At 39.1% G+C, this 15,603-nt stretch overlaps 1 protein-coding gene across 1 annotated transcript; it reads right to left on the bottom strand.

Annotated features, from left to right (window-relative positions):
* Nucleotides 1-436: 436 nt before the first annotated feature.
* LOC129809399 (uncharacterized) lies at nucleotides 437-3,191 on the bottom strand. The gene is made up of 3 exons (XM_055859206.1): nucleotides 3,038-3,191; nucleotides 943-2,967; nucleotides 437-879 (listed from the first exon to the last, which is right to left on the bottom strand). Exons 1-3 carry the CDS (start codon nucleotides 3,189-3,191, stop codon nucleotides 437-439), a joined length of 2,622 nt encoding a protein of 873 aa, XP_055715181.1.
* Nucleotides 3,192-15,603: the final 12,412 nt, after the last annotated feature.

Genomic DNA, 15,603 nt, shown 5'->3' with positions numbered 1-15,603 from the left:
GCATTATCGCTGAAGATGTCACTAGGGGCGGAGCGGCGGGCAACGAATCTTCTCAAGGCTGCGATAAAACTCTCTGTGGTAAGGCTGTCGACGACTTCGAGATGTACCGCTTTCGTGGTGAAACACACGAAGACACATATGTACGTTTTGTACGATACACCTCCTCTTTTGAAGCTTGGTCGAGTGAGCACTGGTCCGCATAGGTCTACACCACATACTTTGAAAGGTGCGACATGCTCTATCCTGCCTTGAGGAAGATCACCCATTCTTTGTTCTAGCATGAGGGGTCTCTTCTTCCAACACACGACACATGATCTGGTAACACGACGGGTAAGATTTCTTCCCCTTATGGCCAATATCTCTGGCGTAGAGTTGCTAGGAGTAACTGTGGCCCGGCGTGCATGTTGTCCTTGTGTGCTTGCATGGTAATGAGGGTTCAAAGTCGACACTTAGGTAGCAGCATAGGATGTCTAACCTCGTAGTCCTGCAGAGACTTAGCAAGTCTTCCTCCCACTCTGATGATTCGCTGTTCGTCAATGAATGGTGTTAGATGACTAACATTGTTGAATTTCCTCCCCGTCCACATAGAACCATCAGCAATGGCTGATCTCACTTCGGACAGGTGTTGAGACTGTGCAAAAGATATTAACTTGTGCTCTGAGGCATGGATTTCTGTGGAAGTGAGAGGACCTTTAACACGCCTCGTGGACTTGGTTAGGAATCTGAGGACATATGCTAAGATATTTTTTACCTTAACATAGCTGTTGGATTTATTGAGGATTGTTTCTAATGGATGTGGAGGTAGTTGACTCTCATTGGCAATATTGGAGGCAATGAACGTGACACCATAAGGGTCTTCAGGCCAATCTTCGGCATTACCTAACAGAAATTTAGGGCCCGTCCACCATAATTGTAAACTTTTCAACTCTGTGGGCAACAAACCTCGCGAAACAATATCCGCAGGATTTGAACCTCCCGGTACATGCTGCCATTTGGACGAATCTGTTAGCTTATGGATCTCAGAAATTCTGTGGGCGGTAAATACATCAAACTTGACGCGCTTTGACCTGATTTGTCCTAAGACAATCGTCGAATCTGTCCATGGAAAATACTCATTGAATGAGAGGGACTCTTGAATTTTCTTGATCAGTCTGGCACCTAGAACTGTGGCGCATAATTCTAATTTGGGTATGGTTATTGACTCAGTGGGAGCAATACGTGACTCGGCCATTGATAACTGAGCCTTACGCTCACCTGTCTCATTCTCAGTGACTACATAGGCCACTGCGCCATATGCAAAGGAGCTGCTGTCACAGAAAACATGCAACTCTCTGGATTTTGGGGATTTAAATTCGGAAACTGAGCGTGGAACATGAAGGGAATGAATGGAAGATAGACCTTCGGCAAACTGTTTCCACTTGGTAATAATCTCGGAAGACATGGGTTGGTCCCAGGGGATTTGTGCCTTCCAGATCTCTTGTAGGATCAACTTCCCTACTACAATGACAGGGGATATCAGCCCTAGGGGATCGTAAAGGTACGCAATGGCGGCAAGTACCTCTCTTTTGGTGTTAGCCTTTGAAAAATCTTTTGTAAGCTTAAACGTGAACTGGTCATCTTGTGGAAGCCAAATCATGCCTAACGCCTTGGATTTTTCTGGGAATATGTCGCAACTCTCTCTTTGGTCGGAATGATCAGTTATCTGTGGGTCATTGACACACCATTTGGCAAGGGTCATACCTGCCGAAGCATGCAACTCCGTCAATTGTAGCCGACATTCTTTAGCTTCCGGAATGGATGGAAAGGAAATGAGACAATCGTCTACATAAAAATTCTGCTTGAGGGCTTTTGCGGCAAGTGGGAATTGGACTTGTTCCTTTTCTGCTAAATCTATGAGCACTCGGGTGGCTAGATAGGAAGAGGTTGTTACACCGAAGCAAACACCTCTGGCTCTGTAATGACTAATTGGCTCTGATGGACTGTATCGCCATAAAATGCGATGATAGTCTCTGTGAGGGGGATGGAGTAAGACTTGGGGATACATTTTTTGTATGTCACAGCAAAAAGCATATGGATGTTCCCGGAACCTTAGGAGAATTGTGGCAATGTCCGGTTGCACAATAGGACCCATCATAGCTACGTCGTTGAGACTGAGCCCGGTTTGCGATTTGGAACTCGCATTCTTGACTATTCGTAGCTTGGTACCAACAGGGGATTCCTTAATGACAGCGTGATGTGGCATATAATAGGAGGTGGAGTTGATCTCTTCCGGTGGTACCTTCTCAAAGAAATTGAGATCGAAATTCTCCTGCATAGCTGCGTGGTATTGGGTCTTAATCTCTGGTTTGTTAGATAGGCGTTTTTCGAGAAGCAGAAATTGTTTGGTGGCATTGGGAAGATTATTGTGCAAGCGAGTTACACTCGGCCGGAAAGGAATATGCACAATATATAGTCCCGAGCCATCGCGGGTAGTGGTTTCTTGAAAGATATTCTCGACTGTCTCGTGATCTGGAGTTTTGAGGTGATCTGAGGACACTTCTTCTACTTCCCAAAATTTCTTGAGGGACGAATCGATAGAAGCTAGGGTGGTCCCGACATAGGCAATTTGATCAGTTGGGGATGAACTAGTATGAGGCCCGGAAATTACCCAGCCGAAACAACTTTCTTTGAGAACTGGAAATCCTTGACCCAAGCGTAGAATCTTACTGGTATAAATATCGTTATAAAACTCGTTGCTTATTATCAAATCAATTGGCTGTGGAACGTACCAGGTCGGATCGGCTAGAGAAATATCTGAGGGAATGGGAATTTTATCGGTCTGAACGTTCCAATTTGGCAGTTTTTGTTGGAGTACTGATGGGACGATTTGGCAGGTTAACATGAACTGAGAATCTGGACTGTCGTCCATGGCTTGGACTTGACATAAAGTCTGGTGCTTGGCCTTAGTACCTCCTTCTACTACCGTTCCTATATACACTTCAGATAGAGACTTTGGGAGTTTGAGTTTCTGGAAGAGGGACTGTGAAATTAGACTCACTTGTGCGCCAGTATCTAAAAGCGCTCTGCAAAGGTGTGGAACACCGTATCTGTCCAACACCCTCACAACTGCTGTCTCGAGGAACACCCGGACCGTAGAACGCGAGGATGTGGATGAGCCAACTATGGCTGGAGGAATGGTGGGAAATTCTCATTTCTCTGACATTTTGTCGTTTGGTTGGACAAAGGAAACATCTTTCTGTTGGGCAGTGGTGGTTAGGTTGGCACGATTCTTTGGACTTGTGTCACTTACAGGACACTTGGGCTGGTTCTGAGGATTGGTGGAAGGCTTAAAAGCATCGTGTAGCAGAGTACTGTGGTGTCCTTGACACTTTCTGCATGTGTAAAACGTACAATCCTTTGTAAGGTGGGTTTCTGTTAGGCATTTTCGGCATATATTGTTTGCTCTAACAAACTCAAGACGATCTGAGGGGGAACTATCGAGGAATTTGGGGCATCTGAACAACCTGTGTTGGGTCTCATTGCATAGAGGGCATTGGCATTGTTGGATGTTGGCAAGAACTGATGCTTTCTGAAATCTGTTGCTGGTTGGGCCAGCATTGGCTGACTTGGTAAACTGTGGATTTGGCTTTGTGATTGGTGGAGGACATTTTTCTATGGACTTCATACGACTCTTCAAGAATTGTATAAATTCTGGCAAAGTGGGCAAACTATCATTGACTTCTCTGGACCAAAGGACTTTGGTCTCGGAATCTAATTTACTCAGCAGGATATAAATAATCCAGGGATCTCTACTGGTGATCTGGATGGCATCCAGGGCATTAAGAATGGACCTTGAGGTGGTGACTAGCTCTGTGAACGCAGCGGGGGTGGGATCGGAAACTGTTGGCATCTGGAAAAACTTATGTATGAGCTGATGGACAACTGAATAGTGATCTTCATATTGTGAGGATAGGGTATCCCAGGCTACCATATAATTGGCATCTGATAGAGAAAGACTTCCAATTAGCTTTGCAGCATTTCCCTTGGTATAATTCATCAAGTACTGCATCTTCTGAACGTCTGATAACTGCGAATTATTGTGGACAATGGAGATGAACATACTTTTGAAATGGTTCCACTCTGTGTAATCTCCGGAAAAATCTGGGACTGATAAAGTTGGGAGTTTGGGTGGCTTATTGGCATTGAAATCTCGATTTTGTGGTTGGGTATTAACGGACACAGCCTGAGTAAGCCGGTCAAACATGTTCTGGGTTCTGACTTCAGATTGGGCTTGGTGTTGAAGGAGAAGAGCAATAGCTTGTTCCAAAGAACTGTGAGACGATTGAATATTGGAGGATTTATTTGAAATACCAGAAAATCCAGGATTGGAATATGGGTTATTGACTTCATGCTCGGAATTGGTGTCGGCCTTGCGATTAATAGCGTCAACTAGAGACTGCCGTAATTGAGCAATACGATCCAATAACTTTTAGTGTTCTTCATTTTCAATAGCTTCATCAAGTCCCGAATTTAATAGCTCCTCATGAACCACATTTAACTGAGATTTGAGATCATCAATTTTAGCTAAATTGGATTCTATGTCCGCAGCAGAAAAGGAAGATTCATCCTTGCGAACAGACTCAACATAATTCTCTATGCGTGTTAGGTGACCCTTGAGTGTGGCTCTTTTGCCTAATAAAGTCATTGCGAATCAATCACGGGGTCGGAAAAGTATGGTTGGGAAATCGCACAAAGTCTAATCTCTACACTTTTACAACGTACCTGACCTTGAAGCTCGATGCGGCAGAGACTGATGGTATCTGGTGGAATGAACTGGTTGCTTGGCGGGAAACAAGCTGGTATGACGCCTTCTCAATTGGATGACGATGACTTCGAAGGGCCAAAAACAATGGGGGTGAAATTGGCTTTACCTGGTGGCAAAGACGTGGAGAAATTGGTTAAATACAGAGCCTAATATGCGGCGAAGGAGGTCCAAAAACAAATTTCCTTCGATGGCGTCTTCCTTCGCAGACTGGCAAAAAATTGTCACGCACTGGCTGGGAAATTATCACCCACCACTGATAGAACTTTTCACTGATCTTGGAAAGGGTTTGTCTTGAAAAAGACAGTTTGAAGCGAAGAAAAGATTTTGTTAAAAGAAAAAAATTGACTTTTATTTTACTAAATTTATTTTGAATGTTGCACTGGCTGCGGTTCACAGAGAAGTGAAGCTTCTCCCAAAAATTGCACCAGTCATTCCTGTGGTGAAGAAGGGAGGGAAAAAGTGATCAGCTGTAAAACAACTTTTTTTTTCCTTCTCCACTTCTAATGCGACAACTGCGTGTGTGTGTGATCTTCTGGGTCGCTCAAAATGCTCGACGCAATTTTGGCGTTAACAATAGAAAAAGAGCTTTTGGCAATCGTATGGGCTGTAAAATATTTCAGACCGTATCTTTTCGGAAGGAAATTTACTATTTATACAGATGTTAAGACAACATTTATTCCTCTAAAATTTCCTCTTATACATCCTCCAGAAACTATTTCATTCTCCAGAGTAGGTTAGGAGATGCCTTTCCTGTCCTTTCCTTTCCCTCTCCCTTAACCCTTTCTTCCATCCTTCTCGGTCCAACGAGTGGGGGCGACGGGCGATGCCCATCCAGCCCCTGCGCTTCCGGATGGAGCGCTCCCACGGCGGTTGAGCTCTGGGATTTGGGAGAAGCTGCAGCGAGGATCTCTGGTGGCTCTGAGGTGGTAGTAGAGGCTGAACTCCGGCTGGCTAGTGGCACTGGGCTGGTGACTTTGGTGGTGATGAGAGGTCGGGTGGAGATTGGGTGGAGCGATGTGCACTCTCCGACGGCCGGTGATCAAAGAGGCAGAGGTGATCTTCTCCTCTTATCACTTGCCCTGCTTTTCCCTCCAATTCCTCGTCGCCTTCAGCGACTTCGTCGCCTCAACAGAGCACCACTTCCAGTACACTCAGAAAAATGATTGCACACGCAACAATTTTATTAATAAAAAATGTGTTTTTTTCTTTTCAAGAAGTATATTTTCTTCAATTTTTGCAATAAAATGTTAAGATTTCAAATAACCGTCCCTGACGTAGCCATTTAAGCGATTGCTTACATGCAATGTCACAGCTATTCTAATTGGTCTCGAAACAGCAATTTGATATTCTTTTTGCATATTTATGATAAATATGTATTGAAAGCCATAAAAAAATATAATCCGTAAAGTTGTGGCACCTACACTAACTTTTTATATTTTGATGCTTATAAAAATAAATAGTTATAATGAAATTATCTAATAATAATTATTAATTTCAAAGAACCTTAATTACTATTTTAAACAAAATGAAACGTGCTAATATATTTTTTTACAAATGGTAAATCCTTTTAAAATCACCATTTTCAGATTCTTTTTCCATTTAGCCTGATATAAGATCAGTTTTTTTAATTGTATGTCAAATGTTACAAAAAAACTCATTTGGAAAGCTTCAATATGATATCAAATTTGAACCTTCATATCTTTCAATATCAAAAAGAGACAGATAATCCTAACCGGCTTATGTAGGTGAGATTCTTAACGTGAGCTAACTCGGAGTGCATGCAAATTCGATTATAGCTGAAGTTGTGGGACGCTATTCAGTTATTTTGAATCAAATTTGTAGAGTTAAATATAATTTATTAAAGTAATTTGGGTATACAAGGTGTGTGTGCTTACAGCGCTTGTCAAAGACTGAAAACTAAAACTAAAGCTCTCTCCTGACTCTCTCTCCTTACACCTACAGTTCGGCCTTCCTGATATATAATCGGCTCGATTATTAATAGATAATTATACATGATTATTTTTTTTTAATTATTTACATTAACAGATGAAGTATTTTTTATAAAATGCAACAGTACTTGTTAAATCTTTCAAGTTTTATTTATGACTATACATTACATAGTATCTCAATATCTTTGTTTTTAAATATTTCATTTAATATATTGTTTTCCAAAATAATCTGCTTCTTTATTTCATCTTTATAAGAATAATTTATCAGGACACTTAATCAAGTAGTATGTTACGATTTATCTCGTCTACCAGCACATCCATTATTTCACCTAAAAGAAACTCAAATTATTTTTTTTAATCTTTTTTTCTATTCTCTCGGCCTATCCTGACTTCTATGTCTCTGACGTAGATTATAAGGAAACTCATAAGTATCATCGTCTGTATCACTTTCATTAAATTCTATTTCTTCACAGTCTATTTCTTCTTCTCACTCTTGAATATCAACAGTTTCTTCGTAGTTATTTTCAAATAATAATGAGTCTGATTTTGAACCTTTCCATAATTTGACACTGTCAAGACTAAATATACCTTCGAATGGTCGAGATGCTACTTGAAATCCTTCCACATCTTTTACAATAATTCTGTCATTGGGTAAAACTTTTTTTTACAAAATAAGGACCCTTATATTTTGGGATGAGTTTGTGATTTATCCCTACCTCTGTAACTTTATTAGGTATCATTACAAGATCGCCCTCCCTAATAATTTTTGGCTTCATTCTCTTTTTATTGTAATAAGCTTCATTTACAGCCTGATCTTTCTTTGTAGTTTCTGATGCTATCTTTCTTATTTGAGTCACATCTATATTTTCATCATTTAATTCTTCCATAAAAAGCTTTAATTTTTCATTATTTTTTAATTTTTGATCTACTCCAAACACTAATCTACTTGCCGTGCTCCCAGTTGATCTATTGAATGTATTATTTATTGACCATTCTACTTTGGAGATTATCTGATCCCACCTTCCTCTGTCTTTCGATGATTTACTCAAAAGCGGTGTAAGAAATCTGTTAAGTCTTTCGACTTGCCCATTTGCTCTTGGACATCCTGTAGCTACTAACACGTGTTTAATTTCATTTTCGCCAATAATATCACCAAAGTCCTGTGACGTAAAACACGTCCCTCGATCAGACACTATTCTGGTTGGGGTTGTATAACTTCTGAAAAAATCATTCAAATGTTTTATAACCTCTTGACTTGTTGTACTCTTACAAGCATAGAGTTTGCAAAATTTAGTAAAACCATCTATTACAACTAAAATATATTTGTTTTTATTAGGGGTTCTTTCTAAAGGTCCGTAATGATCGATATGAATTGTATCAAATGGTATTGTTCCTTTCTCAATTGGATGTAGAAATCCCACCTGTTTCCCATTGTTTGGTGAATAAGTTATACAACTTAAACAGTTTTTGATATAATTCTTCACTATTCCATTCATTTTTGGAAACCAATACGACCTGCGAATGTAATCGAAAGTTTTCGGAAAACCCACATGTCCAATATCATCATGACATTGTCTAAGAATATGAATTATCATATTATTTGGAACGTAAAATAATAATATACCATCGTCCTTCCTATATATAATACCGTTCTTCATTTCAAAATATTTATCTTCTTCCTTTTTCAATTTTTCTCTGAGCGTTGTTATAACTTCATCAGTCTCTTGAGCCACAGCAAGTTTATGCTCAAATCCTAAATCCTCAATAAGGCATACACACCTGCTAAGTGAATCTGCATGTTTAATTGTCTCACCTTTTCTGTGTTCAAGTTCGAAATCAAAACCTTGTAAAAACATTGCCCATCTACTTATTTTTGGATTAATGTCTTTCTTCGCGAGTGTAGGTTGTAATGCTTGACAGTCTGTTATGACCTTAAAGAGAATGCCTTGCAAATAAAGACGAAATCTCTCTATTGCGTAAATCAATCCCAGTGTTTCTTGTTCAAAACTAGTTAATTTTGCTTCAGCTGGTGTGGTTCTTTTACTGAAATACATCACTGGATGGAGTTTTTGGTCGTTTTGTCTTTGAAAAAGAATTGCGCCGTATCCTTTACTCGAAGCATCTACATGAAGTTCAGTTTCTCTTTCGTGAGAAAATATACTAAGTATGGGGGCCTCAATTAACTTCTTACGTAATTCTTCAAAACATGAGAATTCTTTTTCTCCAAAGTGAAAGCTACCTTGAACATCTTTTCTCATTAATCTATATAGGGGATCCGCAATCGTTGAAAATTTTTTTATAAATTTTCGGAAGTAGGTCATTAAAACTAAAAATGTTTGCACATCATCTCTATTTCTTGGAACTGGATATCGTTCTACTGCCGTAATATGTTCGTTAGAAGGTTCAATTCCTTTTGACGTCACTTTGTACCCTAGGTATGTGATTTCTTCTTGCAAAAACTTACATTTCGCGAAATTCAACTCCAGTTTATTTTTATTCATTCTCTGCAAAACCTCCGTTAATATCTCAAAATATTCATCTAAATTACTATGTGCCAACAATATGTCATCCATATAAACAACAATTTTCCCTTCTCTAATCATATCTCCAAATATCTCCGTAATAAATCGCATAAATGCTGCTGGACCATTAGACAATCCGAATGGTACTCGAATGTATTCATATTGTCCCGTGCTGGTCACGAAAGCTGTATACCTTACTGATTCTTTCGCTATTTTCATGTGATGAAAACCTGATTTTAAGTCTAGACTGGTAAAAATATTTTTTCCCTCCAAACGCAATATCTGATCCTCTATTATAGGAAGAGGAAATCTATCTTTTACTGTGCACTTATTTAATTCGCGATAATCAACACATAATCTTTTCTCCTTATTTTTCTTATCTCTTAAAAATGCTCGTGATGCATATTCGGAATTACTTGCACGAATTATCCCTCTTTCAAGAAGATCCTTAATTTGTTTTTCCATTTCAATTGATTCTGCGTGTGAAAGTCGTTTAGGTGTAAAATAAAAAGATTTGTTTTGTGTAAGTTCAATTCTCATCTCATAATCATTTTCTGGCTCATTCGGTTTGACAGAATCAATATATTCTTTTTTCAATATACTAACCAATCTCTTTGTGTGACTTTCCTCTACTTTACCAATATTTAGTTCAAATTCTGTGTCTTCTTCCGTCATTATAGTCAGAACTGATGTCACGTCATTTCCAAAGTCACCCATGATATCTGTATCCCAATTTATTACTTGATTGTCTTCGTCTTGACTGTTTTTGTGAATATGAACATTTGCTCCTTTAAAATAAATTTCAGTGCTTGGGTGACGAAAAAAATCGCGTCCCAAAATGCATTCACAACTCATGGTATCATTTTCTACTACCAGAAAATTGATTTCAAATATGCAGTTCATTATGGAAAACTCACCCATGAATGTTCCAATTATATTAATTGGTACATTTTTTATACCCCTTAATTTTATTTTGTCTAATGAACTGTCTTGTCTTATAACATCTTTATCAGTTGAACCTATTTTAATCATTGAGACAGGACTTCCTGAATCTAAAATTCCTGTTATACTACGATTTTCATTTAAAAAATCTACCCTAACGCTGTAAGCTTTTTCAATTTCTACATAATTAATTGCATACATTGTTTCATTCACCTGATTTGCTGGCGATTTATCACTTATAGCTTCTTGTTTCAACTCTGTCTTCTTTACCTCTCGGGTCATCTTGGGCTGACCAGGTGGTGTCTCATTGCTGATCTCTGGTTTGTAAGATTCTTTGCACGCTCTGTACTGATGTTCCGTAGATCCGCATTTGAAACAAGCGCCCTTAGGACTTTGAGGCTTGTCACATCTGTTCGCCAAATGTTCTCCAGAATTGCAATTGTAGCATCTTTTTTCTTCTGTCGTTCTTTCCTTGTTGTCCTCCTTATCAGCTTTCTCTTCATAAACGCGTAGTACCTTCAGTATTTCATCAACTGTCTTGAAGTTCTGGATGAAAAGCATCTTTTGTAGATTCCTGTCTCTCATTCCGCCAATTATGTAATCAATAACTGCCTTATCCGAAAAATTAGCCTTCGCTGCATGTCTTTTGATCTCATATACGTAAGATTGCATTGATTCATTTGATCTCTTGTACCTCGTTGAAAGATACTTGCTAATATCTGCTTCTGATTCAATTGCAACGAACTCCAGCTTTAAAGCATGTTTCCATTCATCCCAGTCTGTTATATTGAACGAAAAGGCGTTCCAATCTTTTGCTGAACCTTTCAGGGCCAACCTCGCCTGATGAAGCGTCATTTCATTACTCCACTTGTATGCCCTCTGCAACATTTCCAACTGTTTAATCCAAACATCCACTGAAACCTCTGCCTTCTTGTCCGGGTTGAATTCCGGAACAATATTTTTCGAGTCATTTGGATGCATTGTCAGACTGCTATGTACTGCCTCTGCGTTCTCTGGCTTTGTAAGCTTGGTCAGTTCAATCTTTAAGCGCAATACCTCCAATTCCATCCGTAACTTCTCAAGGGATTCACTTTCGTCAGTTTTTTTCTCACTTCCACTGTCAACTTGAATTGATGTGAACTTTCTTTGTTGTATCACTTGAGCCATTTTGATCACCTCAGCACAATTCTGGGAAGCTTCTGCCACAATATTCTCGATTCGCAAAATTAGTTCGTTTTTCAATCCACCCGTATTCTGACCACAGCTACTTAATATTTCTTTTAATTCCGAAACTGTAAATTTGTGAAAATCAATGGCGTCCATTTTGTAGCTCTCAAATTTCTTCAATGTGTTTGTCAGAAGGATTTTTAATCACCAATACTAATGTCACAATTTTTTTTCGAGAGCAACTCTCTCGTCTCTCTCACGCACACTTCACCAATACAATCTTAACTGCGCGCTTCGCTCTGATGCGATGTTGCCACCTTTCCAAGCGTCTTTTGTTTTTTTCTTTTCTAAATCTACTTTCTTACTTTCTGAACGTTCTTTCTTTCTTTCCTTTCAACTTTCACCTTTCACCTTTCTTTAGTAAACAGTTTATTTGAGTACTCGTATCCCACTTCTGAATTGCAGAGTTAAATATAATTTATTAAAGTAATTTGGGTATACAAGGTGTGTGTGCTTACAGAGCTTGTCAAAGACTGAAAACTAAAACTAAAGCTCTCTCCTGACTCTCTCTACTTACACCTACAAATTCGTGAAATTATACAGATTTTGTATTTAAACCAAAATATCAAGGATTTGGATGAACTGACAGAAAAGTGTTATATGGGTGAAATGTAGACCAGAATGTTCTCTATAATTTTCCCATAGAACATGATCTCATCGATTACTCAGAAGCCAAGATAAGCGAGGTTTATTGTTTCTTAACTCGTTTTTTCATCCAGAGTGCCCCAAGTAGTCATTTGTTGAACTTCAACTATATCAAAGAATTATTGTATTTTGTGGGACTTTCCATTTAAAACCCTATTTTAAGTGTCTTGGTGGAGTAGAGGCAGTCAAATTGGCATCTGAGTGATTTCAAAGCGTTATTATGGGAAAAATCAATTTTTTCACACTTAAACGGCAAAATCGGAGTGATAACGTAGTCTGACCGGAAAATGATGTATGGACGAAATGTAGAGACAAATGTGCTCTACAATTATGTCGAAGTAATCATCAAAATCGGTTAAGCGACAGTCGAGATAATTGAGGTTATGTGATATTGAAATTGGTTTTTCGACTGTGGCGCCCCTGGTGTTGGTCCCACGAAGTTCAAATATTCTAGAAAGTTGTAGCATTTGGTGGGACCTTTCGTATAAGCCCTCATTCATCAAAATCGGTCACATAGAACCGGAGATATGATTTTTTGAATTTCGTGAACTTTGACCCCTTATATCTCCGGTTCTATTGAAACCACAGCGCACATACACACCATTTTGGAAACGTCCTAGACTGGACTACAACATACTAAAATTTCATAAACTCGCACAATGCCGTTTTTGACAAAAATGATTTTGAATTTCGATGAATTTTGGCGCTATCACAGCGCCACCTGTGGTGACTTTTTGAACTTCCATCTGAAAGTACTCATCGAGACGAAACCAAAAAGGTAAAATTTATGTCGATATGTGAATTAGAACCGGAGATAGAGGCCGGTCAATGTTCGAACTTTGACCCCTTATAGCTCGGGTCAGGGGTTATGGATCGACTTAAGGTTTTTTTTGTTTGATAGGTATAATCAACGGCTACAACATACTAAAATTTCAGCCCGATTGCATAAGGAATTTTTGAGTTATTTAACTTATAAGATTTAAAAATTTTCTTTTTAATAATAGCGCCCCTATCGGTGGTTTTATGAACTTGCGATGTTAGAAGGGGAAGTGGCATTTCACGAGAGCTTTCCAAAAAGCCCTCATTTTTTAAATTCTGACAATTAGAACCGGAGTTATGGCGATTTTAAGAAATTTTTTTTTGGACCCTTATAGCTCGGGTCAGGGGGGTCGGGGGACCTTAAGTTTGGTATTGATGGAAAGCTCTAAGGCCCAGCTATAACATACTAAAATTTGAGCCCGCTCGCCATAGGGGCGGAGCTATTGAGAAAACAAAAAAGGGGGGTCTTCAAAATGTCGGAAGGAGGGGTGGGGGGTGGGGGGTCAATGCACCATGTTGCAATTTTCATACGATATTTAACCTTTGCCGAAAACCGCAAGTCGATATCTTTTTTAGTTTAGGAGCTATTAAGCTCCAAGGAGCGGCCGGACGGCCGGCCGGGAACGTAACTTAGCCCCCCATATATTCGTGATCAGGAAGTGGCGAAACACATTTTGGCCAAGTTTGAGCGCGATCGGAGGACATGAAATTTTGTTAGGATTATAGTAGGTGAGATTGTTAAGAATCTCACCTAATATTTAAAAAGAATATACATACCCTGGGTTATTTTTTTGTTAAAAAAAAGTTCTTCCAATGTTGTATATTCTGGAGTTATTCCCGTATTTTGAGTCACTCAAAACTACAAAAGTCACAAAATTTCTGGTTTTTATCACTAAAATCCGTCTTAGGTTATCCAGAGATTAGCTTTCCCAACATTTAATCACGATTAACTGTGCAACTGAGCTTCAATCTTGTAGAAAAGAAATGTCAGGGAATGAACTATCCGGGAGTTCTTCACTTATTTTGTGTCATTCAAATTTACACAAAAATCACTTAATTTCTGGTTAAAATTACTGTTAGAATCACTTTTCTAACATTTATTGACAATCCACGAAACAAATGAGGCCCCCATTCTTACATAAAGTCCGTCCGGGAGTTAACTATCAGGGAGTTATTGGTGTATTTTGATTGCATTAAAACTATTAAAAATTAACTTAATTGTGAGTAAAAATCACCGAAATCCACTTGCACATGAATCACAGAACCAAGTTTTACCGATTCCTAAGCCACATTTAATAACTTAGGCCCCATTTTCGAAGTAAAATATCGGAGTCCATTTAACACTTCAAAATTTAGGTTATGTTTTGTTCTTTTAGCGATTTTAACCATTTCTTGGACTGTTTTCACTCGTTCTTCATCACAATGTGTTAAAGAGCCACTTGTTTTAAGTAATTTGAATGTTATTTTTTCACAAAAACTTAAGAAATTGGGGAAAAACTAAGAAAATGTGGGAGCATCCCGCATGCAAATAACTGAGCATTCTAAAACTCATACACTAACGCAAAACCGCATCAGCGGGCTGTCATACACGCTCACTTCCCTATACATATTCAGAGCGGCAATGGTCGCCCTAACGAATCCCCTTGGAAGATTTCAGAGGATAAATTTAAGCTGGAATTGTTTGGGCTTTCCTATTAGAAATTTCTATTTTATCATTGAAAATTTTAACTTAGCGTTCCCCGGGGAGTGGTCCTAAGGAATTCAGTAAGAATTCGAAACTTCACATGTGTAAACTAGAAAGTTTTCAAGATGAGGTCTACAAGAGTTCCTTTTGAAAATGTCAGCCTATAGCTCCCTAACGAATGTCAAGTATTTAAACAAGGAATATCAAATACAAATCACAGGACTGAGTAATTCTATTTGCCATTTGACAAGTGATATTTTCCCTCAGGTATAACCATAGAGGGAAAGATTTTTAATAGGGACATTGGAAGTCACTGGAAGAGCCCATTTTGGCGCGTTATATTTTAGTCGTGGGCGAGTAATCTCAGAGTTATTACGACATCAAGTGTGGTCGCTGAAGTGTATGCGATGCATGCCATGGATCTGTAAGATCCCGTTGAGGACGTCTATTATAAAAGGCTGTGTCCAATAAAACTTTAGTCAGTCACCTCCCAAACTCTGCCTTTCACTCTTCTCGATACGTCATTATTGGCGACGTGAATAAAGTTCTTTGTAAAGTGTGCAGTGAGAAAAAGTGAGTTTTTCCATGACAAGTACGGGAAGTACTGAGAGAATTGGGCCAACAGGATTTGTGGGCCATATTGAGCCCTATGTTCCTGGAGATGATTTCGTCATTTGCATTGAGCGGTTGGAGAAAATTTTCTTGATAAACCAAGTGGAGAGTGAGCAGCTGAAGCATGGGTACTTGGTCGGATTTATTGGCCAGGAAGCGTACAAGGTTCTTAAGTCAACGCTACACCTGCACACCGTGGACAGTAGAACTTATGAACAATCGGTGGAGGTGTTAAAAGCCAAGTACGCGCCAAAAAAGAGCGTCATTGCTGAAAGGTTCAAGTTCTACAAGAGAGAGCAGGAAAACGGTGAATCGATCAGAGACTATGTGGTTGGGCTCCAAATTTTGGCAGAGACGTGCAAATTTGGGGACTTTCTCTCCAGTGCGCTCAGAGACAAG

This window comes from Phlebotomus papatasi, unplaced genomic scaffold, assembly GCF_024763615.1.
Source record: "Phlebotomus papatasi isolate M1 unplaced genomic scaffold, Ppap_2.1 HiC_scaffold_93, whole genome shotgun sequence".
In the NCBI taxonomy this organism is placed as follows: Eukaryota; Metazoa; Arthropoda; class Insecta; order Diptera; family Psychodidae; genus Phlebotomus; species Phlebotomus papatasi.
The sequence above is the reverse complement of the archived record's forward strand: the minus strand, read 5'-3'. Positions and strand labels throughout refer to the sequence as shown.